General features: G+C 42.6%; 1 protein-coding gene across 1 annotated transcript; it reads right to left on the bottom strand.

Moving 5' to 3' along the window:
- Window positions 1-2,249: 2,249 nt before the first annotated feature.
- PSAP (prosaposin) lies at window positions 2,250-22,976 on the bottom strand. Its single transcript, XM_053451250.1, has 14 exons — window positions 22,846-22,976; window positions 18,235-18,368; window positions 17,708-17,782; window positions 9,726-9,851; window positions 9,416-9,610; window positions 8,264-8,404; window positions 8,056-8,112; window positions 6,593-6,709; window positions 5,304-5,402; window positions 4,216-4,399; window positions 3,945-4,108; window positions 3,763-3,843; window positions 3,576-3,683; window positions 2,250-3,093 (listed from the first exon to the last, which is right to left on the bottom strand). The coding sequence occupies exons 1-14, from the start codon at window positions 22,883-22,885 to the stop codon at window positions 3,058-3,060; spliced, it is 1,557 nt and encodes a 518-aa protein (XP_053307225.1). The 5' UTR covers window positions 22,886-22,976; the 3' UTR covers window positions 2,250-3,057.
- Window positions 22,977-26,718: the final 3,742 nt, after the last annotated feature.

Here is a 26,718-nt window from a genome sequence, read left to right as displayed (position 1 = left end):
TAGGGCTGCAACTAACGATTATTTTAATAATCGATTAATCGGCCGATTATTTTTTCAATTAATCGGATAAAAAATATTTAATAAAATGCCCTGCACCCACCCACACTCTGCCCCATCAGTTTCCCACCCGGCAATCAATCATTCTCTCTCTCTCTCTCTCTCTCTCTCTCTCTCTCTCTCTCCATACGTACCTCCGCTACCGAATCCTTCCACTTACAACGTGCAACCGCAAAACTTTATTCAAATCTTCATCGTACACGCGCGTCACATCCGTCATTACGTAACTTCAAGCAGACGGACACTACAGAGCTCTGCAGCAGAAACGGGGGAACGCCGGCGGAGGTAAGTGAAAGGAGCCGAGCGCTCCAACGACGAATCGATCACTCGATTAATCGATAACGGAAATCGTCGACAACGATTCCCGTTATCGATTATTATCGATTTTATCGATTCGTTGTTTCAGGTCTAGTATATTTCACTATGGCATGTGATACAGTCCCTCGTGGAAGACTTGCAATGTTTGGAAGTTAAAATGATCGAATGGATGAGGCAATGGTTGAGTGATAGGAGACAAAGTAGTAGTTTTTTTCAGAGGAAGGGTCTTGTTACTAGTGGGGTATCTCAAGGATCTTAATAGCAAGGTAAGTCTTTTTGCAGACAGTAAGATCTGCAACAAGGTAGACATAATAACATAATGCACTTGGGATGTAAAAAAAAAAGATAGAATATAGTATGCAAGGGTGCTGTTCTGTCAGTCCTGCTCCCTCTGTGCAGTAAAAGAACGTAGAGTGAGGCCGCGCCCCCCTGCTGAAGTCTGAGCGGCATCAAGAGAGCTGCAGTGCAGGTAAGGGGGTGGGGGAGGTTGTTTGAATGAGTATGTGTGATTGAGGGAATTAATCTGTGATTGAATGAGTATATGAATGGATGAGTGCATGTGTGATAACATGGACGTGTAAGTGCTGGAACCTAGGCATGATGGGACTGTGATTGCTGTTAGCAATCACACTCCTATCATGCCAAGTCAGCCAGTACATGCTGAAACCTGGCTAGCTTCCCCCTTGTGTATTGATGCTGCCAGCAGTATGGGGTCTGCACATCACTTACAGCAACCCTGTATCAGCATGTACTGGCATGTACTGGCTGACTTGGCATGATAGGAGTGTGATTGCTAACTGTGTGTCTACATGCAGTTGTGTGTAAATGCAGCGTATGCATATATGCAAGTTTATGGGCAGCTATGTGTAAAGGCAGCGTGTATGTGTGTTTATGGACAGGTGTGTGTAAGGGCAGTGTAAAAACCTCTGTAAAAATAAAAAAAACAGCTGGGGTGGGTGCAATCTTTCATTCTTGCCTCGGGTGCAAAAGGATCTAGCTACGGCTCTGATGTAATGCTTTAGTAATTCTTTTGTACCGTTCTCCTGACCGATATCTTTCAACAACGCGATCCCTCTGATACTTTGGCAGCTCTCTGAGGACCATGGCTTTTGCTCTGAGATGCAACTAAGCAAATGCCGGGTAAATCCTACTAGAACAGCTGAACTGTGTGATTAATCAATCACTTTAAATGATGGCAGGTGTGTAATTACTTCTATTTAACATCAGTTTGAATGATAAGTTCAAGAGTTATAAGAGGGTATACACACTTATGCAACCAGGTTATTGTGAGTTTAGTTTTTTTTCTCCCGCAAAGAATTCAGTTTGCTTTACAATGGAGTTGTTCACGTTATAGGTCACATTAAAAAGGTGGAAGTTCTGACATGATTTATCTTTGTCTCATGCTTTAACATTACAAGAACCTGGCATTTTAACAGGGGTGTGTAGAGTTTTATATCCACTGTACCTGCCAGATAAAGCAAAGCCAGGATTTGGAAACCATGCTCAGGCAGGCAGGTTTGCCAAACTTGGCGGGGGAATCTTCTTTAGGGCATCTCCTTGCCCTGGGAGTACAGGGAGAACCTGCCTTTCCCCACAGCAGTATCTCCAGTTGTCAGGGGTGGGGGGGGTATGCAAAATGCCCAGCACCTGTATCTGATGTCAGCATCAAAGTCCTGGACTAAATCCTGAACACACAGATTGGGCATCCAGTCTGCTACAATACTGGAGTTGAAGCATTGGCCCAATGTCAGTCCAATACAAAAAAAAGTATTTTACTCCCCCCATACACACCAATACATAAACAAAGTTCGGTGTTTTCTCCACCTCACGCTGATATAATTGTGTAGCGATTTCTAAAAACAAGATCTAAATACTGTTTTTTGGTAAGGGAATTTATTATCAATCACAGCAGCTTTGCCAAGACATGTTAAATAACCTAACTGCATTGAATTAACAGACAGGGAAGAAAAAAATATTATATATCTCTCCATCAAACAGCAGTCATACCAAAAAGCAAGAAAAGGTGTATTTTGATTGTATCCATTACATCAAAAATGTAACAACTGGGTGACTGAACATCCCAATGAAAAAGGAGACTGTAAAACCAATTGCAGCTGCTGTGCCTTTTTGGGGGGTGTTAACATTGTACACATCTAATCATCTTATCAGACAGTATGAAAGCTACACATTAAGGCAACACCAACTAGCATTTAGCAAAGGCCAGCCATTTTGGTTATTTATTTATTTTTAACTGGGAGATATTAGTCAAAAAACCTATTTTGAACTACTGGCTTTAAACTAGCAAGTATTAACACCTAATTTGAACTGGCTGCAACACAAAGAAGTGGCTTAATTCATAATGATCATGCAAAAACATGGGGGAGGGGGCAAAAAATAACCATCATTGGCTAAAGGAAACCAAATCTATTTTAAAGCCTCAAGTTCGCACATTTTAAACAGAGCAAGAAGAAAGCTATAGATACCCTGTTTTACAAACTCTTGGTAGTGATCATCAAGCTATTAAAATTTAAAAGACCTATTACAAATTAACAAATATGTACAGCACGTTAACAATTCACACTGGATGCAGTACCTGCACGCTTACAGGTTCAAAAAGAATATAAATGCTGAGATGGGGGAAGATTTTACTTTCATATGGCCAGTACTTCATTCTTGATAAGACTAGTTCCAAACATGACGCTTGCAGTGTTCTATGGCCTGTTAAGGAGATAGAAGGGGGGTTAGTAAAGGTATCACGAATATAGTTAGGTGCTTATGTATTCCAACACATCAAGGTTTCCTACACTTGTAGCAACAGATTTAGATACCAGGACTTTCAAGGTACAAATGCTTACAAACAATTAGAAGTTTTCCCAGGGAAAAAAAACCCCCCAAAAAAACCATTGCTGCCATATAAACCAAAAACGCTTTATCAGATCTGTCAAAATGTTTACGTTCTTTGCATAACATATTAGAGTGTGCAATGTGTGTTTAGTCTAAATGGAACAGCGCATTTAAACTCAATGTAATGCTTAAGTAATATTGTAGACCAACAAAGTCAGGCACCCTGGCCATCACAGCTGAACCACCTTTGCTCTCTTCAGACTGCATTCCCTATTGTAGACCAAGGCAGTCAGCCAGAGAGAGACATAATATCCATACCGTCATAAGTCAATTAGTTGTAAATACATGGAACTTACATTGCAAGCTGTTGCAGTATTCACGTCCTTACACCAGTAGCTAGGGCCCCTCATGCATTTTTCTGTTCCTAGCAGAGGTATCTTGGCACCGTCACACAGATTCATTTTCTAAAAGGCAAAATATTACAGTGAAGAAACAAATATACACATTGGGGTGAAGGTTCCACCTCGTCTGGTTTTAACTCACCATGCAGACAAAACTTGGTTCCAACGCTTGCAAAAGGATTTGCACAAACATAGGTTCATATTCTGCGACCAATGCACGACACTATAGTGGGGGATACGTTGGACAAGTTAGGATGTACTAGGTTGCCATAACTTTATCACTAGCCGCATAGGAACGTTTATGCAAAACCTATTGGACTGTACCTCATCTTGGACACTGTCAGGCAGAAAGTTGCAGACTTTTTTGAGAGCATCCTGAATCTTTAATTCAGTAGCATTTTTCTCCAACAGTTCATCAATATATTTCACAATCATCTTGCACACTTGACAACTGCCACCAGATTTCACCTTCTCGGGGTTGAGTTTCACTTATAGGTTTGAAAAAAGAAAAATGTATGAATTGAAGTTGATTGATAGTGGCATTTCCCAATACACCAAAATCTAAGAAATGTAAGCTTCTAGGATTTCTCCTCACCTATCTTTGCGTGCTCTCTGGCAGAACAAACCCCCAGTATTGAGCAAATCATCTTTGGATTAACTTCTTGCTCCAACAGGCTGATAATGGCTTTGCTGTAAGTCTCCACAAAGTCCTTGCATTTTTGGGTATATTTGTGAGGGATTATGTTGCAGACCTTCTCCAAAGCCTTCTCTATGCTCTCCTGTTCAACAAAAAAAACAAAATAGAATGACTAGGAACGTGTGAGGATTTTGAGACTTTGTTGTAGTTTTAGGCGAGTAAATGTAAAACTAATTGCACAAGGTTTTTGGTGCGGGATGTTTGTTATTAGGTTCACTAGAAAGGGTTTAAGGCATCCATTTGAATATGCCTCATACCGATTTCTACACAGGCTAATCTATCTTTCCTCATACCCTCTCTAGCATGGGTATACTTTTCAGATCTTTTATTTAAACAGCTTAGATACTGTGCAAGCGGCCACGCTACTACCGCAGGGGTCAGGTAACATTGCATTATGTGACTGCGTTCCCATCTCTTTTGGACTGGCCCACAGAACTGCCTGCCCATGCACCCCGGAATATAGCACACTATGGCAGACAAGAGAATAAACACCGATTCAACTCAAAATGGAAATGTAGGAACCAGTGTGAACTGATGCAATAAAGCCCTCCTTGAACAAAAGAAAACCCACAACTTGTTAGTTAGACTTAGCTGTAGGCCCATAAGGATAAATGTTCTAAATACATGGTGCTTTAATAAATTAAGATACCCAACAACGGACGCATTATCACTTTGGTGGTTAACCACAAAAACTAATTTTAATGTTAAAGTCATTGAGTTTAATCCTATCATTCAAGGAATAAGTACCACAACATAGCATTGATGATCTATTTTCTAACAAATGCCTGACCATTCCTTAAGTTTGCATGCCACCTTGCATTTGCATATAGCAGGACACTGTGGTCAATTTGTTAGAAGAGCCGATTAGCATCACTAAAATCACTACTGCTAATGTTACTATGACACTGATTAGTTCTGACTAGCTAGCCCATTTCCACACACACTTTATTGAACGCATTAATTTTGAGCAATGGTTAAAAGTGTACCTCTGTCCGTTCGTCTTCCAGGAGGCTTTCAAGTTCCTGTACCATGATTTGGCACAATTCGCAAATTGGATTGGTTTCAAAGGAGGCCTCCTGTTTGATCTAACAGTTGACATAACTCAATTCAGTGTCACAAAAACCATGAGTAAGGGGATTACTGTCCCTTTTTTATTTTTAACATCTTAGTAAATATTTAGATATACATATACACAAAGCTACATTTACATGCACATTCAATTGCAGAGAAGGAACACATAATAAAGTCAATAAATTGTGCTAAAAATGCGGCTTTCTACTTTAACAGAAGACTTGCACATGGATGCATCTCAGCAGCTGGTGGGAAGCCCACCATGCTACATAAACGTTTGCCGACTGCTGTCGAGAGCCTTTTAGCAAGAAAATTTAGCCCATGCACAACGTTCTTGTGTCCACAGGCTCAATCCCTGTCCGAGTATTGACCTGTGCAAGTATATGCCTGAGCGGAAAAAGTTGCAAGTGTGGGTCACAAGTTGTGCTCATGGTGTGATTTTGAGTATGAGTGCCATCAGTTCTTGTGTATATTTACATGGTGCGTTTAAGACAGACATCTATTGTTATATATATATATATATATATATATATATTTTTTTTTTACAATTTAACTTCCACAATAATCTGCATGATTACTATCCCTCATTATATTAGATTTCACCTACTGTTAAAAGGGAACAAGCACCATACATTTATATTTTTTAGTTGTTGTTTTATGGTTGTAAGCAAGTATAAATATTTCAGAGTTTCATAAATAGAAACAGTAGTAACGTTACTGGGTTTCATTTGAACACTCTCCTATCCAGGATCCTCTGAAATTTGAAAAGCAAGTTCTTGACCCGGAAGCATCTTGGAGAGCAAACACAGCAGTGGCCGCATCACACATACCACAGAGTGTGATGTCATCTTGTAAATATTTATGCTACAAATGGCATCAGAGTGCCTTTGCACAAGTCATGTACTGACAGTGTATGTATGTATGTATGTATGTATGTATGTCAGCATAAGTTGTCTCCTTTCAAGCAGAAGTGATGCCACCAGTAACAGTGGGAGTCCCCCTTTAAGTTGAGCTAGCTTTTATAAAAGGAGATCTGTGGCACAGCTCACGGTATATATTTTCTATCCTAAAAGCACATAAGCTAAATGTAGTTTCAGTAGCAAAATGCAGGTCAGAGCAATATTACATCTCCCACACCAGCAGATGGAGACACACCAACCACTAAACTTCACAATAATCATTTTGTTTTTAAATATTTACATACTTGGATTGCAGGCTGCAATTTGGCAGCAGGAATAATTTCTTTAGCTGGGGTAAGTGTCTGTAGAGGAGCAGACTTCTGGTCACAAAACCCCACCAATGCACACAGCTGCTCTGGTTTCTATATACAAGAGGAAGAAAAAAAAAGTCAGATGGAGCAGCTCATTAAAGTTCTTGTCTTATGGCGCAACTACAGCTATCATGAAGTTTGATAACCAATATCAGGAATAAATCGGGTAACTTCACCAGCTAAAGAACAAAGGGGCACCAGCCAGCTAAGGAACAAGGGGTACGTGCGTGTACACAAAGTGATCAATTCAGCATGTTAAAAGCAGTCAGTCTTGCACAAACAAAATACACTGTATGTTAATCATAAATACAGAAAGTTGTTACGGGCCCAAAACAATGCCTAGATGATAAAAGGTTAGCAAAAATCACCAGTGCACAAGTATGGATCACACGCAGGGGGGAGTCTGCTACCAACGAGGTACAGTGTGAGGTGCAAAGCCACAAGCACGAGTCCGTGTAAAAGCTTTTTGACAGATGTGAAGCGTCCAACAGAAATGTAACATCTACTAATTTATCTTTTCTCTAAGCCAACATTTCTCGTAAGTTTTCGGAATGGCTTGTGCACAGTAGATTCTTTAAATTCATAAATTTCACAAGTGTGTGTGATCATTTTGCTTTAATACAGGGTACCACGTGGTGAACACTAATTCTGAAGAGTTCTATTTTAGCCTGCAGAACTGTATTACAGCTATCAAAAAGCTACACCAAGCTATCGGGGGGGGGGGGCACGCACCACTGCTAGTTACATACCTGATTCTGAGGATTAAAAGGGAAAATTGAGAAAGTAATTTAGAGTTTAAATGCACAGTAAGAACATCTTTAAACGTGCACACATTGTGTCAAGATCACCACGACGCTTAAAGCAGAGCTTGGCAAATTTGCTCCATGTGCAGGGGCAAAATTACAGAAGCCAGGACCTGGCACCCAACTACCGTGGGTTCATTTCTATCACCCACTTGAGCTCCGTTTTCTAGGATCATGTATCAAGAAGCGTGCCCTACACAAAGCCGGAGGAACCGGCTCAATAAAAGATAACTGCAGCTGACAAGACACGACACTGTCCACATCGCTCGGGTTTGTCAATTTAGTCACCTTGTTTGCCAAAATAAAAAGGATATATACAGCGGTGCTACAAGGTGTTCAAATGCACACAACTAAGTATTACAAGAATAAGTGCGGATATGAATACCAAAAATATTACTTCACTATAGTTACTGCAGAACAAGTTAAAAAGAAATATTACGGATACAAACAGAACAGAGGTTCAGTGGTCGAATTTTGTCACCTCGGGATTTACGTTTTTATGAAAGCTAGAAATTAAGTGTGTGAAAATGGAGTCTTAATATTTCTCTCCATTAACCATCTCAAACTAATAAATGGAAAGAAAAAGAAACTCACCATTTGCAGCAGTACTTGGATTGCAATATCGGAATACTGTTTAACATAGGTCTTGCACTAAAAAGAAATGAATATTTTAATATAAGGAAATGTTTGGGGGGGACGATATATATAATAATTATATATAATGATATAAGGATAATAAGTGGCACAGCTTACACACACGCTTTTATATAGAAGGGCTGGGAATAAAAAAATAAATAAATACCATATCACTGAGACCACCACCAAGCTGATCGCAATCTTTCAATACTTGGTCCACCAACTGCTTGGAAAAAGAGGAATTGCTTCGGATGGAGTCCTGCACATCATTAATCAGCTGAAGACAATCTTTGCAAACATCCCCATTCTGAAAAATAATTTAAAAATTCACAATGTCCTTGTATATACACACCAAGCTATACAAAAGTAATTGAATAATGCATCTCTTAAATACCTCTACCATTTTAGTAAACTGTCAATAGAACATACATAGAGATTTTTTGTTTGTTTCTTTTAGGTTTATTTTCTATTTACTTAACACAACTACAGAGCCGTCAGGTTATTTACAGAGTCCATATATCACTCTTATAACACGATATTCCCTGAGGATTTTGACAGGTTTTTAAATTTGTGAGAAAAAAGGTGAGCTTCAGTAAGATTACAGAAAAGGTTGAATCAAAATGATCACGAAACAGGGCATTCTTAACAATATATGTGATGAAATGCAAGAGGGTGCCAGAAAATGACTGAACTTCTGTTTAGGTATTCAAAAACACAAATTGTGTTGGCACTGATGCAGAGATCCCGCTGAGAGACAGCACCGCACATTTACTTTTATATCCTTATGATCATTTTTAGCACTTTTTAATGCAATAGTAAATTCATAGTGCCGTCAATAGGTTAAGTGTAATAATTATATCCAGAGTGTTATCTTTTATTTATATAGCACTAATCATTCACACAGCGCTTATCATACAGGAGGGTATGGGAGCTAGAATTGACAGACTAAGAAGAACCATTATATTTTTAAAAACCAGAGAAACTGATTTGACATTTGTTGCCCAATGCATTTTTTTTGGGTGGTAGGGCACCCGTTAAGTCACAATGTCCAACTCATGTATCTAAGCAGGGATCTGACAATTGTTTCTGCACGCTGACAAAATATCGTAATCGTAAATCAGCTGCCAGCAAGCAGATTGTGAAGTTTGGTAACCATGGAAATCAGCAGCTATACTTAAAGGTTAGTATTTCTGTAAAGCAAATAAACCAACAATTGGTCAGTGAGCATCCACTGTCCAAGCCTTTGCATCTAAAGGTAAATGTGAGGCTTTGGTATAAACTGATATCTTGTGTTTGCTTTAAGGGTAACCCAACTTACTTTAGGCTCTGGAGTAGTTTTGCCTTGAGGGTAGAGTAGTAAAGGAATATTGGTCAGGAAAGGGTAAACCATTTTAGGAGCGTCCGTTTCCGGAATCTCGTTGCTCTGGATCTGTTCATGTTGTTTGAAGCTGGCCAAGTACTGCTGAAGACTTTTGCAGAGACCAAGAGCAGAACATACGGTGGATGGATTATCCTATTGAACAGAAAGGAGTAGAATAAATACATTTTTACGTTACATGCAAAAAAAACATGCAAGTTCAGAGTTTGCTAGATCACAGCCAGACAAACAGCATAAGTATATTGCTTACCAGTTCTTCTTTTAATATGTTAAAGATTATAGGGAAGTACTCATCAACCAACTGCTCACAAGGAGAGGAAATGCTAGGGTCAGGTATTAAGCTGCACACTTTTTTCAAATAACCCTCAAATTCATTCTGAAATGGAAAGAACAGAATTTTACATAAATGCGAGACAAAACCTACTGTAGGTGCGGTATCACAAAGGCTCTATCGTAATTACACAGAATATGAAGGCAGATAGGAAGCATTTGGCTCACCTAGTCTAGCATCGTTTCCTATAAAGATTGAGACCTTATTCAGTGCTTGGTCTTGTCGCAGATTCAGGGTAGCTTTAAGCCTACCTTATGTAGGTTTATGCTTCCAGAAAGCAAGCACTTTCGCATTCAGGAGATAAAAATACCCAAACTTCAATCCAGACATTCCCTTTCCACAGACACCGACTGGGGGATCCCCTCATACCCACAGACACTCACTGGGGGATCCCCTCATACCCACAGACACTCACTGGGGGATCCCCTCACTCCCACACTCACTGGGGTCTGTAGAAACCCTGACTGGCCTCAAAGGTGATTGAGAAGTGCAATTAAAAAAATGGAAATTTTTTACTCACCGTAAATTCCTTTTTCCTTAATACAGTGGCAGTACAATCGGGTAAAGCCTTCTTCCCGGACAAGAAGACCGCTACAGCAAAGAAAGGGTTAATAGAGCGTAGCCCTCCCCCTTTACCCATAAAGCCAGGCTTACCCGGAACGCGTCAGTAAATAACAAGAACACCAAAACTGAATGCAAAAAATAATTTATTAAGGGAGGGAAATCCGTACTGCCACTGTATTAAGGAAAAAGGAATTTACGGTGAGTAAAAAATTTCCATTTTTCCTGCCATACAGTGGCAGTACAATCGGGATGTACCAAGATCCCTAAAGAACGGGAGGGAAACCAACTCCTAGGTAACAACCGCCTGGAGCACCTTACGCCCGAAATCCGCTGCAGAGGATGAGAAGACATCTAGCCGGTAGTGACGAACAAAGGTATTGAACGATGACCACGTAGCTGCTTTGCAAATATCTTCCGGTGAAGCAGAAGCCTTCTCAGCCCATGAAGCAGACACAGCCCTGGTGGAGTGGGCCGTGATAGGAGACAACAGAGGAACGTCAGAGACTTGATAGCCCATACGAATAGTTCCTGTGATCCACCTTGCTAGGGAAGCTTTTGAGGCAGCCTTCCCTGCCGACCGACCAGACCAAGAAATGAACAATTGGTCAGTGGAACGGACAGAGGCAGTCCTAGAAATATACAATTCAAGGGCTCTCTTGACATCCAACATGTGCCAAGTAGATTCTTCCGGAGAGGAGGGAGATGGAAAAAACGATGGAAGAACCAGAGGTTGACTAATAGCAGATTTGGATAAGACCTTAGGCAAAAATGAAGGTTGAAGGTGGAGAACCACTTTATCCTGATGGAAGATGGTAAACTGCTCAGACGAAGAAAGGGCTTGTATTTCTCCCACACGCTTGGCAGACGTAATGGCCACCAAAAACACAGTCTTAAACGATAAGATCTTCAATGACACTTCCTCCAAGGGTTCAAACGGAGGTGAGCAGAGTGCGCGAAGAACCACCGTCAGATCCCACGCTGGAAAGTGAGCCCTCCGTGGCGGACGTTGAATGGTGATGGCCTTAAAAAAACGTCTGACCAGTAACTGCGAAGCCAGGTCTATCAGAAAAAAATGACTAAGGGCCGAAACCTGACCCTTAAGGGTAGAGACACTGAGGCCCGCGGAAAACCCATCCTTCAAAAACAGCAAAATGGAGTTGATAGTAGGAGGAAAAACCGAAAGGTCTCTTGAGGCATACCAGAGAAGAAACTTCTTCCAGACCCGAAAATAAATTTTTGACGTCGAGCCTCTAACAGATTTTAACAGCAAGTCAGATAAATCTTCCTCAACACCTTGACCCCGCAGAATCATCCTTGCAGTAGCCAAGCCGTCAATTTGAACATCTGTAGCTGGTCCAGATGCAGAGCCCCATCGTCCAGCAAGTGATCCGAGAGGGGTAGTTCCCAACACGAAAGGCTTAGATGTTTCAGGAGGGAAAACCAGCTGCGGTTTGGCCAGTAAGGGATGACGGCGAGGACCCGTGCTCCGTCTGCCCGCATCTTCTGGAGGACGCGGGGAATCAATGCGACTGGAGGAAAAACATAAGCCAGACGGAAATCCCACTTCATGGACAGACCGTCCAGGAAATCCGGAGAATCCCGCCTGTTGAGAGAGGCGAAAACTGTAACTTTCCTGTTGTTTCTGGACGCCATCAGATCTATTTCCGGGAGGCCAAATCTCGAAACCAGGGAGGCGAATGTCCCCTCGGTTAAAGACCACTCCGCCTGCGACCATCTTAGACGGCTGAGATCGTCCGCAATGGAATTGTCGCATCCCCTTATGTGTGTGGCCGATATGTCTGCCAGATGCTGCTGGGCCCAACTCATCAGAACAGAGCAGAGAATCTGAAGGCTCCTCACCCGAGTACCCCCTTGCCGGTTTATGTATGCAACCGTCGTGGCGTTGTCTGATTGAATCCTTACTGCACGACCTTCCAGCAGGGTCCTGAAGGCTACGAGGGCAAGAAGAACCGCCTTTAATTCCCGAAAATTGGAAGAACGACGCGAATCTCTTAGAGACCATACGCCTTGCCGGAATAGACAATTTAAATGGGCGCCCCATCCTATGCCGGAAGCATCCGTGGTAAGTACCACCCATCTGGGGGAACGAAAAGAAAGGCCTCTGGAAAGGTTCGAAGGCGTCCTCCACCAGGTAAGGTGGGATAAGACTTGACTTGAGATCGTAACATCTAGGTCTAGGTCTTCCTCTCGTCTCGACCAATTCCGTAATATATCCCATTGCAGGGGCCGCAGTTGGGCTTTTGCCCACTTGACCGCCGGGATGGATGCCGTAAGGAGACCAAGGATGCTCATGGCTTTCCTGACAGTACAAGTTGGGCTCAACTGAAGGGACCTGATCTCCTTTTTGATCTTCTTGATCTTTGATGATGGGAGAAAAAATCTTTGAGATATCGAATCCACTCCTAAGCCAAGGAACTGGATACTGGTGGAAGGAATGAGGTTGGATTTCTTGAGGTTTATAATCCAGCCGTGCTTCTCCAGAAACCGTACTGTGGTGGAAAGGTCTGCCCGAAGTTTCCATGGAGACTCGGCCTTGAGGAGCCAGTCGTCGAGGTAGGGAACTATATAAATCCCCATTTCCCGAAGCGATGCAGTCAACGGACACAAAATCTTTGTGAAGATCCTTGGGGCTGAGGAAAGACCGAACGGGAGAGCCTTGAATTGAAAATGATGAACGACCCCACGAATTTGGATTGCAAATCTCAGAAATTTTCTGGAGGACTGAGCAATCGGGACGTGAAGGTACGCGTCCTTCAGGTCTAACGTTGCCATGACGTCTCCCTGCTGGAGCAACTGGGCGACCGAAGATAAATTCTCCATCCGGAAATGGCGATACGGTATGCATCTGTTCACTCTCTTTAGATCCAAAACGGGACGAAATGATCCGTCCGGTTTTGGGACTAGGAAAAGCCTGGAATAAACTCCTTGAAAATGAAGAGGAGCCTGAACCCTCTCTATTACTCCCTTTGACAGGAGAGACAGGCAAGCTGAATGCAGTGCCACGTTCTTTAAGTGGGAAGGGTACGAGGAAATCAGAAATTGACTTCTGGGGAGTGATGAAAACTTGATCTTGTATCCCTCGGAAATTAGATCCCGAATCCACTTGCTGTGCGTAGTCTGTTCCCAAACATGAGCGAACTGCTGCAGCCTTCCCCCTACTCTGTCAGAATTTCCTCTTATCTTGCTTCTTAGGACGATCCTGGAACTTCTTGTCTCCAAAGGAACTTCGAAAATTCTGCGCTCTGGAAGAAGCCTGAAAGGGCCTGGAGGTTTTAAATGGGTACCGTCTATTCCATCTGGAACGCTTATCCTGAGGAAGAGCCCTCTTAGTCTCAGACATTTGTTTAATTAAGTCATCCAACGGAGCACCAAACAATTTATTCTTCTCAAAGGGTAAATCGCAAAGAGCCGCCTTAGAGGCTGTGTCCGCCGACCAGGATCGTAACCATAACGCTCTGCGGGCCACAGAGGATAAGCCCATATTGCGGGCTGAAGTCTTCACCATCTCCTGAGAGGAATCTGTCAGAAGGCTATTGGACAATCTCAAATTCTTAAGAAGTTGAGAAATTTCTGAGTCTTGATCATCTGGCAAGCACTCTTCTAAGGCCTGTAACCAATAGCTTTGAGCCCTGGAGACCGCTGCACTGACCACAGCTGCTTTAGATTGGGCACCTGATGCCTGGAAAATACGCCTGCAGGAAGTTTCAATCCTCCTGTCCATGGAGTCTTTTAGCCCAGAGACTCCTCCAATTGGTATAGTAGTCTTTTTTGACAATTGCGCTATTTGAACGTCCACCTTCGGGGGCTCATCCCAACGCTCATCACTCTGGAGCTTGAAAAGATGTTTGAAATGCTTGGAGAGAAAAACCCTCTTCCCTGGGTATTTCCATTCCCTTTCCATAAGCAGCTTTAGCTTGGGAAGAACAGGGAAGCCCTTAATCTTGGTGACCTCTTCGTCCGATACCAGACGAGTCACCTCTTTGGTAAACTTCCTAAGGTCTTGGGTAGGAAAAACGGACTCCTCCTCTGAACTCGAAGTTGTAGAGCTTGAGGACTGAGAAATTTCACCAGATGAAAGCTCTGATCTGGAAGATGACCGAGATCTTTTGCGCTTGCGGGAGGGCCTACTCGGAACCTTTGACTGGGCTTGAGCTGCTGAAACCTGAAAAGCCTCAAAGGTCTGCGCAAGGTTTTCCTGGAACCATCCCAGGAAGGATTGCAAGTCTTTCTGCTTTTCCTTAGAAAGTTGCTCCGCCGAGCAGGCATTACATAACTTTTTCCTGCATCCGTCAGGAAGAGGGGTAGCACACTCAGAGCAAGCTGCATGCTTTGCCTTAAAAGTGGCCTTCCTTGGAGTGGGAGCAGGTTTCTTATCTTTATCTCCTGGAGAAACCGGACTAGACATCTGGCAAGACACAACAAAAAATTAGTGAGTGAAGAAAAATAACCCTTAAACAGGAAAGGGTGTTTTTTTTTTTTTTTTTTTTTTTTTTTTTTTTATAGTCTTCTGGAGGCAGAGACAAATGAAGGGAAAGATAAAGAAATCTTACCTCCAAATCCTCTGAACCGTGTGGGGGGGCTGGTGACACGGTATCCTGTGCTGAAAACTGCCCTGCAGAACAGACAGGAACTGCAAAACCTTTTAAAGGTTTGAATTTGGCGCCCTCCAGAAGATCCGATACGCGCATGCGCAGTAGCGCGATCGGATCTTCAGTGGAACGCAACGCCACCCGGGCGTGCGTTCCACTCACTGCGCACAGCCGGAAATAAAGCTGCTCCAACAGAACTCCTCCGTAACACCAATGCTACGGAGGAGACCTCGCTCTGCTCACCACCCGGGGAGCAATCGGAGGATAACGACCCCCAGGCAGCAACCCGTGCGCCTCACCATAGAGGAATTCTTCGGGGAAAAAAATCCCCTGCTGTAGCCGTCCGTCCCTGTATGGGACAAGAAGAAAAACTGACGCGTTCCGGGTAAGCCTGGCTTTATGGGTAAAGGGGGAGGGCTACGCTCTATTAACCCTTTCTTTGCTGTAGCGGTCTTCTTGTCCGGGAAGAAGGCTTTACCCGATTGTACTGCCACTGTATGGCAGGAAAATAAAATCACAAAAATAATCAGCCATAACACTCACTACAAAATGTGTTAAAGTAACGCACATGTTTCAGTCTTGGCCTGTAGCTTCCCCACAACATGCTAAGTCTATGCTATAGCCGTGTACAGTTTATAAGTAGTAAAATTGCAAAGCCATTTTTTCAAAATATGTCTTTATATATTTTTTATACTAAATGTATTCTATACACTGATTGGAAGAAAATAGATATAAGTGGGTATGCTAAATGAGAGACATTACAGTTGAACAAGGACTTAGCCTGACCTCATTACAGATTCACTTGGGCGGATGGCCGGGCTGCACTTAATTTCTCGTGTTTTGTCTTTTGGTCAACAACCCGTACTAAAACTTAACCCCTTAATGACAAAGCCCGTACATGTACGGGCTCAAAATGGGGTTAATGCAGGTAATGTAACTGTAGGTTTGGTAAAGAGTTTTAATGTAGCAGACAGAAGGTTTGCTCTTCCAGACAACCTGTGAAATTAATAATTTTGCCACTCACTAGAGTTCAATAGGAAGTTCCATTGTAAGTAGGGCTGAAACAACTAATCGATAAAAATAGATAATGAAAATCGTTGTAAATGATTTTCATTATCGATTAGTCAAATCGCTTTTTATCGATTTTATCCTTATATAATCCGACCTCAAACAGAGATCGGATTATAACACTAGAATCCAGATCTCCCGCAACGCTGCAGGGGACCTGGATTCCCCTCACTGTCGGCCGGTCTCTCACTTCCGTCTTTCTCCCCCCTCCCATACACCCCTCTGACTCCTCCCCCCTCCCTTACACTGCTCTGCCTCTCTCCCGACTCCCTGGTATTTTGTGAACCTCCGTTGCTGACAGGCACTTTCACTGCAGCTTCATAGAAACCTCAGCGTAAGTGAAGGTGAGTAACGGAGGCTGTCTGTGCGCATCGTGCAGACCCCCCACCGGCTGACAGAGAATCGAGGTCTCCTGCAGAGGATCATCCTCTCTGCCAGCCGGTGGGGGTCTGCATCGCACAGACAGCCTCCGTTACTGCCCTTCACTTACGCTGAGGCTTCTATGAAGCTGCAGTGAAAGTGCCTGTCAGCAACGGAGGTTCACAAAACACCAGGGAGTCGGAAGAGAGGCAGAGTGGTGTATGGGAGGAGGGAGGAGTCAGAGGGGTGTATGGGAGCCACCCTGCCATACACCACTCTGAGGAGGGAGGAGCCAGAGTGGCGTATGGGAGGGGGGAGGAGCCAGAGTGGCGTATGGGAGGGGGGAGGAGCCAGAGTGGCGTATGGGAGAGTTATAGTGGTGTATGGGGGGGTATAACGAATTTCAGGGAGGCAGAATGGCATATCTGGGGGAGTTAGAGTGGTGTATAGGGGAGGTAGAGTTGTGTATGGGGGGTATAATTAATTTCAGAGTGGCATATCTGGGGGAGGCAGAGTGGTGAATCAAAGAGAATTTCAGGGTGGTGCAGGGCATTTATGGGGAGAGGAGTGGCATATCAGGGTGCACAGTGCCATATAGGGAGGTATAAGGCATAAATGGGGGCGAGTGGCATATTGGAAGTTATAAGGCATATCAGGGGGGCACAAGACATATCTGGGGATAAAAGGTATATCAGGGGGCTCAGTTGGCTATCACTGGCATATAAGGAGTATAAGGCATATCGGGGGCACAGTGGAATCTCTGGCATATAAGAGGTATAAGGCAGATATGGGGCAGAGTGGCAAGCTGGGGGTCAGATGTGCATAACTGGGTGCAGTTGGTAAATAAAAGAAAATATAAACAAGGCTTTTTTCTCAGTTTTTATTAAATATGAAAAATAGTTAACGTATGAATTAATATTTACTAATAACTTTGTATTAAACCTAGTTTGAGAAACACTGTTTGGGTTCTTGTAGCTTTTATTATGTCAGTAAAATAAGAAGGTGAATAGCGAGAGGCCATCACAATAAAGAAATGAAGTGTAAATTGTACGTTTTTATTACATTATTTTAAATAAAATTTGCATTTTTTATCCGATCAAAAAATAATCGGCCAACTAATCAATTATTAAAATAATCGTTAGTTGCAGTCCTAATTGTAAGTTACTAATGCTGGTTTATTATGATGGACAAATATAATGCATCATTAAAGAAAATACAAACAATACGTAAGAGTGGCTTGAAGTCTGTCTGTCGATAAGCATTTAGGTCACACATGCAACCTCAAAGAATGAATCTTACCTCTGTAGCATTGTCTTTCAAAAAGCCCCCTAAAATAGTCAATACCTCCTTACACAGGTCACATGGCACAGATTTCTAGAAAAAGGAAACGTTAATTACAAATTTACCAAGTTTTTACAATAGGACCTTTCACTCAATAAAGAACATACAGGTGCATTAATGAGTAGTTACACAGAACCCTAGAAGTGCTCTGTAGATCATGTGTGGAAAAAACAGCCTGTTCTGTTTCTTTAAGAGCTTACAGCAACTGGAAATAAGCAAGAGCTGTACTGATTTTGCGTAGATCAGCGCTCGCAATACAGAACTATACAGTATCTAATATAAAAATAGTTCTTGTCCAAAGGACTAATACCACCCTGTACATTTTACATACATAAGAAACGTGTAATAGACACGTACACATAGCAAAAGCATACTAAAGTATAAGGACATAGACTTGATGTATTTTAAAGCCAAAATCTGGATAAGCATTGTAGAAATGTTTCCATAGTTTTAATACAAGTCTTAACATATCCAATCTATCATACCAAGGTGGGCTTGTTCCAAACGGTCTGCTGGCAGTGCTTCACCGCCCCGCACTGGGAAGCAGTCTGGACATTCTCACACCAGATAACTGGGCCACCGGCACATTGTTCAGTCCCAAACAAGGGAGAGGCAGTAACTGAAACAGAAGATGTCATTCATTTGCGATTTTAGATAAAAAAAAAGCTGAATGAACAATGAAATGCAAAGCGAGGAGGCTTTCAAATAAAGAAATGCTAATTCATCCGGATGCAAGAACTTGAGTAACGGCTTAACCATCTGGCTGCGTGATCGGAATCTTAAAAAGTAACCTTCTCTGAGCATTTGGCACTAAACAGGGAATGGCAGAAATACCGTATTTGCTCGATTATAAGACGACCCCCCAAAATCTGATTAATTAATGAAAAAAAGAAAAAACCTGAACATAAGATGACCCTATAGGAAGAAAGTTTTACCGGTAAATGTTAATTCATGTAAACTATGTGAACAATTGTTTGTTAATAAAAGCTATGATTGAGAAAAATATTTTATTTTTATTTCCTTTTTATTCAACCTGCCCCCCCCAGTTATGCACATCTGCCCCCAGGCTTGCCACTCTGCCCCAGAAATGCCTTATACCCTCTAAATGCCACTGTGCCCCATGATATGCCTTTTGACCCTGTGTGCCACTCTGCCTCCAGAATTGCCTTATACCCCCATATGCCACTCTGGCATTTAGGGGGTTAAAAGGCATATTATGGGGCAGAGTGGCATATAGGGAGGTATAAGGCATTTCAGGAGGCAGAGTGGTGTATAGAGGGTTAAAAGGCATTTCACAGAGCACTCTGCCTCCAGAAATGCCTTATGCCCCCCCCATTTAACACTCCCTCCCCCAAACTTACCGGTGCTTCTGAGTCCCCTTTGCTTAGTCCGGGCAGCGCGTAGAGCTGTACACGCTGCCCGGACTAAGCACCAGGGACTCAGAAGCACCGGTAAGTTTGGGGGGGGGGGTGCATAACAGAAGGACAGGTAAGTTGGGGGGGGTAGCACAGGAGGATCCAGGTCCCCTGCATCGCTGCGGGGATCTGGATCTTAGTCTCATAGTCTGACCTATTTGGAGGTCTGATTGTAAGACTACCCCGATTATAAGACGAGGGGTATTTTTCAGAGCATTTACAACTTTTTCTTCGCTCTCTCTCTTCATTAAGTGCATCAGTCTCACTCCCCCCCCCGTTTTTTTTGTTTGTTTTAAAATAAAAATATATTTTTTTAAAAATCCCAAACCTTGCTTAGTTCCCAAGTGTCTAAAAACGTTTTAGTTGTTTTATAAGAGTCTTCTCAGCCACTACCCCACACATTTTTTTCAGCTAGTAACTTACCGGTGCAAACTTAACTCTACTTATCCCACCATAATGCTCAGCCACAACGGGAAGAAAAAAAAAAAAAAAAAAAAGGATATGTTTTCACATTAAATTCAAAATTTCCAGGGAAGAGTTACAGATAACCAATCAATCTCACAAAATAAGTTTGACTGTGAAATAAATCATTGACTGCCCCTTTAAAAAAAAGTGCATAACTTTACTACCAGACAGAGCTATTTAAATCCTGGGAAGTTGCTCCAGTACTACTGTAAAGGTGAACTGTAACAAGCCTTCATGTCAGAACACATAAGGAGAGCACTTGGTTAGATTCAAGGACTCGTCTGGTTATTTACATACATCCGCAAAGAGTACAAAGTCAACTTGTCATGCCGATCTCAACAACAACTTTGTATGAAGACCGACATGTAAAAGTCATAAGGAATGAAAATGTCATGTGAGCTGTAATACGATATCAAAAACAACTTGCCATTTCTCCCACTTTACGGCTGAGTCATACATATTACTAAGCTTGCTAATATAAGCTTGAAATGGGTCCTTCCATTCAGTTTTATACAATTTTACAATAGTGTCGTTCACACAGTACATAGGTCAATTTGAGAGCAACCCAACACACAAAAAACAAACACTCACAAACACAATCACGATGCAGACGATACAAATGTTGCAATGTGCTTTTGTTTTTAGCATCCAATAAGAAGCAAGTAGACGGAAGAATGTTTGATTGTTACTAAAGGGAGAGCAGACTTGTTTCTACTATGAAATAAAACATTACTGGATCACAGCGTGGAGCTTACACTGCAAAAGGATAGAAGCCGCAATGGGGGAACTCCCAAACTTAACAATGAATAATTTATTGCTCAAATCCCGACAGCAGTCATGCACATAGCAAGATGCCGTGAAGTCACATGTTAGTTGCACAAGTGGACTTGAGGTGGGGACAACCAGACTGAGGTCCAGAACTACCCCAGTTCCTCAACAGCCTTTACTTCACGGTGCCCGTTAGGTGTCTGCTAGAAGATGGCATCGATCTAGAACGTAGGCTTTAGCCAATTTCTTGGTTGGTCTAACTCACTTCTAGTTTTGTCATAGTCTTTGGATGTATGTAGTGCAAGAAGCACTCTGCAAATTGCTGGCGCCATATAAGTAAAAGTTAATAATAATCTGTTCGAACATTTTCTTTTATAGTGGTCGGCAAGGCGATATTATAAAGGGAGTAGCGGAATACACCGTGGGCCACCTCTACATCTACCTATCCTGTTTGGCATCTGAACACATCTCGACGTATGTGTAAAGTTATCACTTGCTTGTCGACAGCTCCTGGTGGGATTATAGCATCTCAAGCCACGGGTGCCATGAGTTTAAATACCGTATTTGCTCGATTATAAGACGACCCTGATTATAAGACGACCCCCCAAATCTTAATATTAATTTAGGAAAAAAAGAAAAAGCCTGAATATAAGACGACCCTATAGGAAAAAAGTTTTACCAGTAAATGTTAATTCATTTAAACACTTTTTTTAATAAAAGGTATGCTTGAGAGAAATATTTTGGTTTTATTTCCTTCTATTTTCCAACCTGCCCCCCAGTTATGCACATCTGCCCCAGAAGTGCCTTATACCCCCTATATGCCACTGTGCCCCATGATATGCCTTTTAACCCTCTAAATGCCACAGTGCCCCATGATATGCCTTTTAACCCTATATGCCACTGTGCCCCATGATATGCCTTTTAACCCTATATGCCACTCTGGCACTTAGAGGGTTAAAAGGCATATTATGCAGAAGAGTGGCATATAGGGAGGTTTAAGGCATTTCAGGAGGCAGAGTGGCATTAAAGGGGTTAAAAGGCATTTCACAGAGCACTCTGCCTCCAGAAATGCCTTACACCCCCCATTTAACACTCCCTCTCCCTCCTCCAAACTTACCGGTGCTTCAGAGTTGGGGGGGCGCGCATAACACAGGAGGGTCCAGGTCCCCTGCATCTGAGCCCCCGGTGCTTAGTCCGGGCAGCATGTAGAGCTCCACGCGAATCGCGTAGAGCTCTACACGCTGCCCGGACTATAGCACCGTAGATTATATCGCGTAGAGCTCTACACGCAGCCCGGACTAAGCACCGGTAAGTTGGGGTGGGGGTTAACACAGGAGGATCCAGGTCCTCTGCATCGCTGCGGGGGATCTGGATCTTAGTCTCATAATCAGACCTATTTGAGGTCTGATTATAAGACGACCCTGATTATAAGACGAGGGGTATTTTTCAGAGCATTTGCTCTGGAAAAAACCTCGTCTTATAATCGAGCAAATACGGTAATTCTAGTATTTAGAATTTACACTTTTTAAAAAAAAATAAACAAAAATTTAGGTAATTTCTTTTTTATTATAACTAGCGTCAGATTATTAAAAAATATTGCGTTTTACAAAAAAAAACTGCTTGTCTTTTTGTTTTGCATAATCCATTATTTTCAGGCTTCTGCATTTTATCCACTTAACTATGCATTATGCAGAGCCCAACCAGGCCGTTCTTGGCCAAGAAGCCCGCCAGCGTTGGCCATTCACAACGCACAGTGACAAGAGGGCACAGAAACCACATCTACCCCTTTGACGAACTAAATCTCTTCTTAAATAAAGGGAGAGTTCTAGCGTTATATGTCTCACTTCAGAAGAAGCTCGTTGGGGATGGCTGCTCAGAATGCACAATGAGGTCAAGGAGCTGAAACACAGCTCTCCTACAAATGCCATTTTGACTCACCCTTTAGTAAATAAACCTAATAATAACCTGTGATAAACAAATGGTTCAGTCATAACACCCAGTCAGATCATTTGTAAACACATTTGACAAGACACAGGTATAAAGGAGCTCGATCAATTACCTCAGAAAATTGGGTAACCATAGAGCTCTGTAACATACCAGAAGTATAGCAGTGTGGGCAAATAACCCGGGCAAATAACCCAGCCTTGGCTCCAACAGGAAAAACAACACAAACTGCCCCAGGGAAAAACAAAACAAGGAAGTAACCATCTCAGAGGGAAGGCAGGATAGATAGCGATATATCTATTACAGGGTCGCTGCGCTACAATAACTTAAGCAAATATATATATATATATATATATATATATATATAAACCTATTTTGTTCGATTTTGGTTTTACTTCAACATGGGGACACTACAACATTTAATGATAATATAAACAACTTGGCATAACCCTCAAACCTCTCTTCCCCCCTATAGACTAATATATTCACATAGCTATTACTTACCAGCTGCAAGAACGCAAGAAAGTACGAGCAACACACTCATGGCGACGATGAGTATGGAGAAATCACCTGACCGGCCGGAATCTAAAAGCTAACTGGGAGAAGCCACGCCTCGTAACGCATCTAGTCAGCTGACACTTACTCAGCAAGACTGAATGCGGCTGGAGGTTGGAGTCATGTGACCTGGGTGCGACACTCGCTTCGTAAAGGAAGTGCGGTCCAGGAAGTGTTTAATAGAACTAACATTAAATAGTTAATAGTTGAATGTAACGCGGTTATTGTCAAAACGTCAGAGGAGGTATTTATTAGAAATTAAGCATTTATTCTTGAAAAGCTTATAAATATTTGTGCCAGTGCATATGTGCCGATGAGGGACCCATGTGCTCTACCTGCCCTCAAGGCCATAAGGTGATTTTATTATTTGCAGGAGGTTGCGCAAGCGGGGAATCAGTCACTGTTTGCAGTGTGGCAGCCAGATGATCTAACTATAGATCACCTGGCAAAATGATGTCACTTTTATATTGTTTTTTCAACTTTCGGTGGGGGCAGCAATACTTTTCATTACACACACACATATATATATATATATATATATATATGTATATATATATATATATATATATATATATGTATACACACACATATATATATATATATATATATATATATATATATATACATACATACATACACAAAAGAATGGAGCCATTCATAAAGGAAGACTTGCAAGATAAGTGGTGAGGTGAATGAATGGCAGCTCCAGAAGAACCACTTGGAACCGCACACCTGTGCACAGCACTACTTTACATCTGTTCCATGCTGACATGGTAGATGGGCATGAAACATTATGGTCATTAAGGTCTATAGAGGGGTTTGTTATTCATCCATATCCTTTTTATTTCCACTCCATAAAGCGGTTTAACACTATGCATACACTCACTGGTCACTTTATTAAGTACACCTTGCTATTACCAGGTTGGGCCCCCTTTTGCCTTCATTCTCCATGGCATACTTTGTACAAGGTGCTGGAAACATTCCTCAGAGATTTTGGTCCATATGGACATGATGGCATCACACAATTGCTGCAGATTTCTTGGCTGCACATCCATGATGCAAATCTCCCGTTCAACCACACCCTTAAGGTGCTCTTTTGGATTGAGATCTGGTGAGTTTGGGTTCCATTCTAATACAGCGAACTCATTGTCATGTTCAAGAAACCAGTTTGAGATGATGTGAGCATGGTGCATTATCCTGCTGGAAGAAGCCATCAGAAGATGGGTACACTGTGGTCATAAAGGGATGGACATGGTCAGCAACAATACTCAGGTAGGCTGTCACATTTAAATGATGCTCAATTGGTAGTAAGGGGCCCAAAGTGTGCCAAGAAAATGTCCCCCACACCATTACACCACCACCAGCCAGGACCTTTGATACAAGGCAGGATGGATCCATGATTTCATGTAGTTTACGCCAAAGTCTGACCCTGCCATCTGTCGCAGCTGGAGTTGAGACTCAGCAGACCAGGTAACTTTTTTCCAGTCTTCCATTGTCCAATTTTGGTGAGCCTGTGCAAATTGTAGCTTCAGTTTCCTGTTCTTAGCTGACAGGAGTGGCACCCGGTTGCTGTAGTCAATCTGTTTCAAGGTTCGACACATTGTGCTTTCAGAGATGGTATTCTGCATACCTTGGTTGTATTGAGTTATTTGAGTTATTATTGCATTTCTGTCATCTCGAACCAGTCTGCCCATTCTCCTCTGACCTTACCCTCTTTCCTGCTCTAGCTTACTCTTACTCAACAGAGTTTATATAAGGTGCCGGGGTCCTGGGCGCTAGCCTAGGCACAGCTCTGCATTTGCATATTCTCGGAAAAGTGTGACAGAGGCAGAGCTTGATGGGACAGCAGGATAGAGTGGCAATATCTGGCTGTTCTGATCAAAGCAGGACAGTTGGGAGGCATGCATCACGAACACTAGCAAGTTTCCCTAATCTTAAGGCCTGAGCTTGCCCTGTATAATAAATATTTCAATGTGTAAGGAGACTGATGAAATATTGCTGATTTAACTATACATTATACAGGACAAGCCAGGTTCGTCCTGCAGAAAAAATTCACTGGGATTGGCCCTTCATAACGCATAGTGATATGAACAAGTTCAAACACCAGGCTCCATAGCGACAAAAAACCACTTCATGGCACCTAGTGTTTCGCAGGGCATAGGGAGCACTAGGTTAACTACAATGCGTACCTTGGCACTCAAATTACTGGCGTAACTAAGGCCCTAGGCCCCTGTACAGTGATGCCCCCAATGCCAACGCTTCAACCCTTCCCCCGGGGCCAGGCATACGACTGGGCAGATGGGCCACTTGCCCAGGAGAACCTTCTGTGGGATGAAAAATATGTGACAGGCAGATATAGGTCATTATCTGAATCAAAATATTTTAGAAGGTATCTGGTTATAATGTATGAAAGTGGTGAATTATTGTCACATTATAATGGTAAATTGGGTAGTGATGTCCCTTATAGATTGTAAAGTGGGCAACTTTTTTGGAGACGAGATAGGTGATAATCATGTCATGTGACACAGGTCACATTTTTATGTCTCTCACGTCATGACTGTGGCATCATTGATTTGCGGGCCGGTTCCTAATGATCATCCCCCAACTGAAATAAAACACACAGACACCAAGCTAATGGGTAACAATTGGCCACAGTTTAATATGTATGGGAAAACTAATTAAGGAAAGGACCATGAATACCCAATTTAGTCAGGACCCGGAATAGAAAGGGCCAGGACACCCTATCAAACGCCTTTTCAGCGTCCATAGAGACCAAGGCGTATGGAATGTTATGTGTGTGAGCGTATGTGATGAGGTTAAGTGCGCGAATGGAGTTGTCCCTGGCCTCCCTCCCAGGCACGAAACAGACCTGATCTTTGTGGATAAGGGAGGGGATATAACGTAGGCGCAGTGCCATTACCTTAGCCAATAGTTTAATATCGGCATTTATCAAGGATATAGGACGGTAACTAGCACACAACTCAGGATCCTTACCCGGTTTGGGTATGACCGAAATGTGTGCGATGTTGGACTGGTGATCAAGTGGTGCCCCAGTGGCCAGGGTGTTGAACAAAGTAACCAAATGTGGACCCAAAACAGGAAAAAATTTACGATAATACCCAGTGGTGAAACCATCTGGGCCGGGACATTTGCCACGGGGGGTTAGTTTAAGGGCAGTCAGGACCTCCTCCCCAGTCACGGGGGAATTTAAGAAAGCGAGCGCGTCCCCGTCTAGCCTCCGAGCCAGGAATTTCTGCAAATAATCATCGATACTTTGTAGGTGGGCAGGGGAACCAGCAGACGGGGGGTCAATATTGTAAAGCGAGTTGTAATAAGAGTGGAAGCACTTAGCAATTCCGTGAGATTCATAATAAATAGAGCCATCCGAAGACCTAATTTTAGGAATATAAGAAGAGGCCCTTTGTACACGTAAAGCCCTAGCCAGCAGTTTGCCCGGTTTGTTTCCCAATTCATAGAACAATTTTTTGGTCAGGAGAAAATGTCGCTTCGTGGTATCGTCTAGGAGAGAGGCCAGTTGATCCCGCAACGTGTGTAATTGAGTCAAAACCTCCGGGGCAAGCATAAGTTTATGGGATTGTTCAAGGTGGTGAAGCTTACGCGTGAGATCCAGAATAGCAGCCAATTTTAATCGTTTGATCGTAGAGCCCAATTTAATCAAATGACCACGATGGGAAAACTAATTGAACAATTAAATAAGTGGTAACAATTAAAGAAAGCCATTGTCAGAAGTACAGTCAAATGTTATACAATAACCACACCCCCATTCATTCACAGGTTACCCACGGACAATTACACCCCTCC

The sequence above is a fragment of the Spea bombifrons genome, chromosome 11 (genome assembly GCF_027358695.1).
Source record: "Spea bombifrons isolate aSpeBom1 chromosome 11, aSpeBom1.2.pri, whole genome shotgun sequence".
In the NCBI taxonomy this organism is placed as follows: domain Eukaryota; kingdom Metazoa; phylum Chordata; class Amphibia; order Anura; family Pelobatidae; genus Spea; species Spea bombifrons.
This window is presented reverse-complemented; position numbering and strand designations above follow the sequence as displayed.

What these genes read in the sequence shown, in the direction of transcription:
- PSAP (XM_053451250.1), bottom strand. Translation starts at nt 22,885, where the DNA reads ATGAGTGTGTTGCTCGTACTTTCTTGCGTTCTTGCAGCTG. An exon ending in TTCTTGCGTTCTTGCAGCTG is followed by an intron (nt 18,369 to 22,845) that starts GTAAGTAATAGC and finishes CTTCTGTTTCAG; the next exon opens with TTACTGCCTCTCCCTTGTTT. An exon ending in CAGAGAGCACGCAAAGATAG is followed by an intron (nt 4,109 to 4,215) that starts GTGAGGAGAAAT and finishes CAAACCTATAAG; the next exon opens with TGAAACTCAACCCCGAGAAG.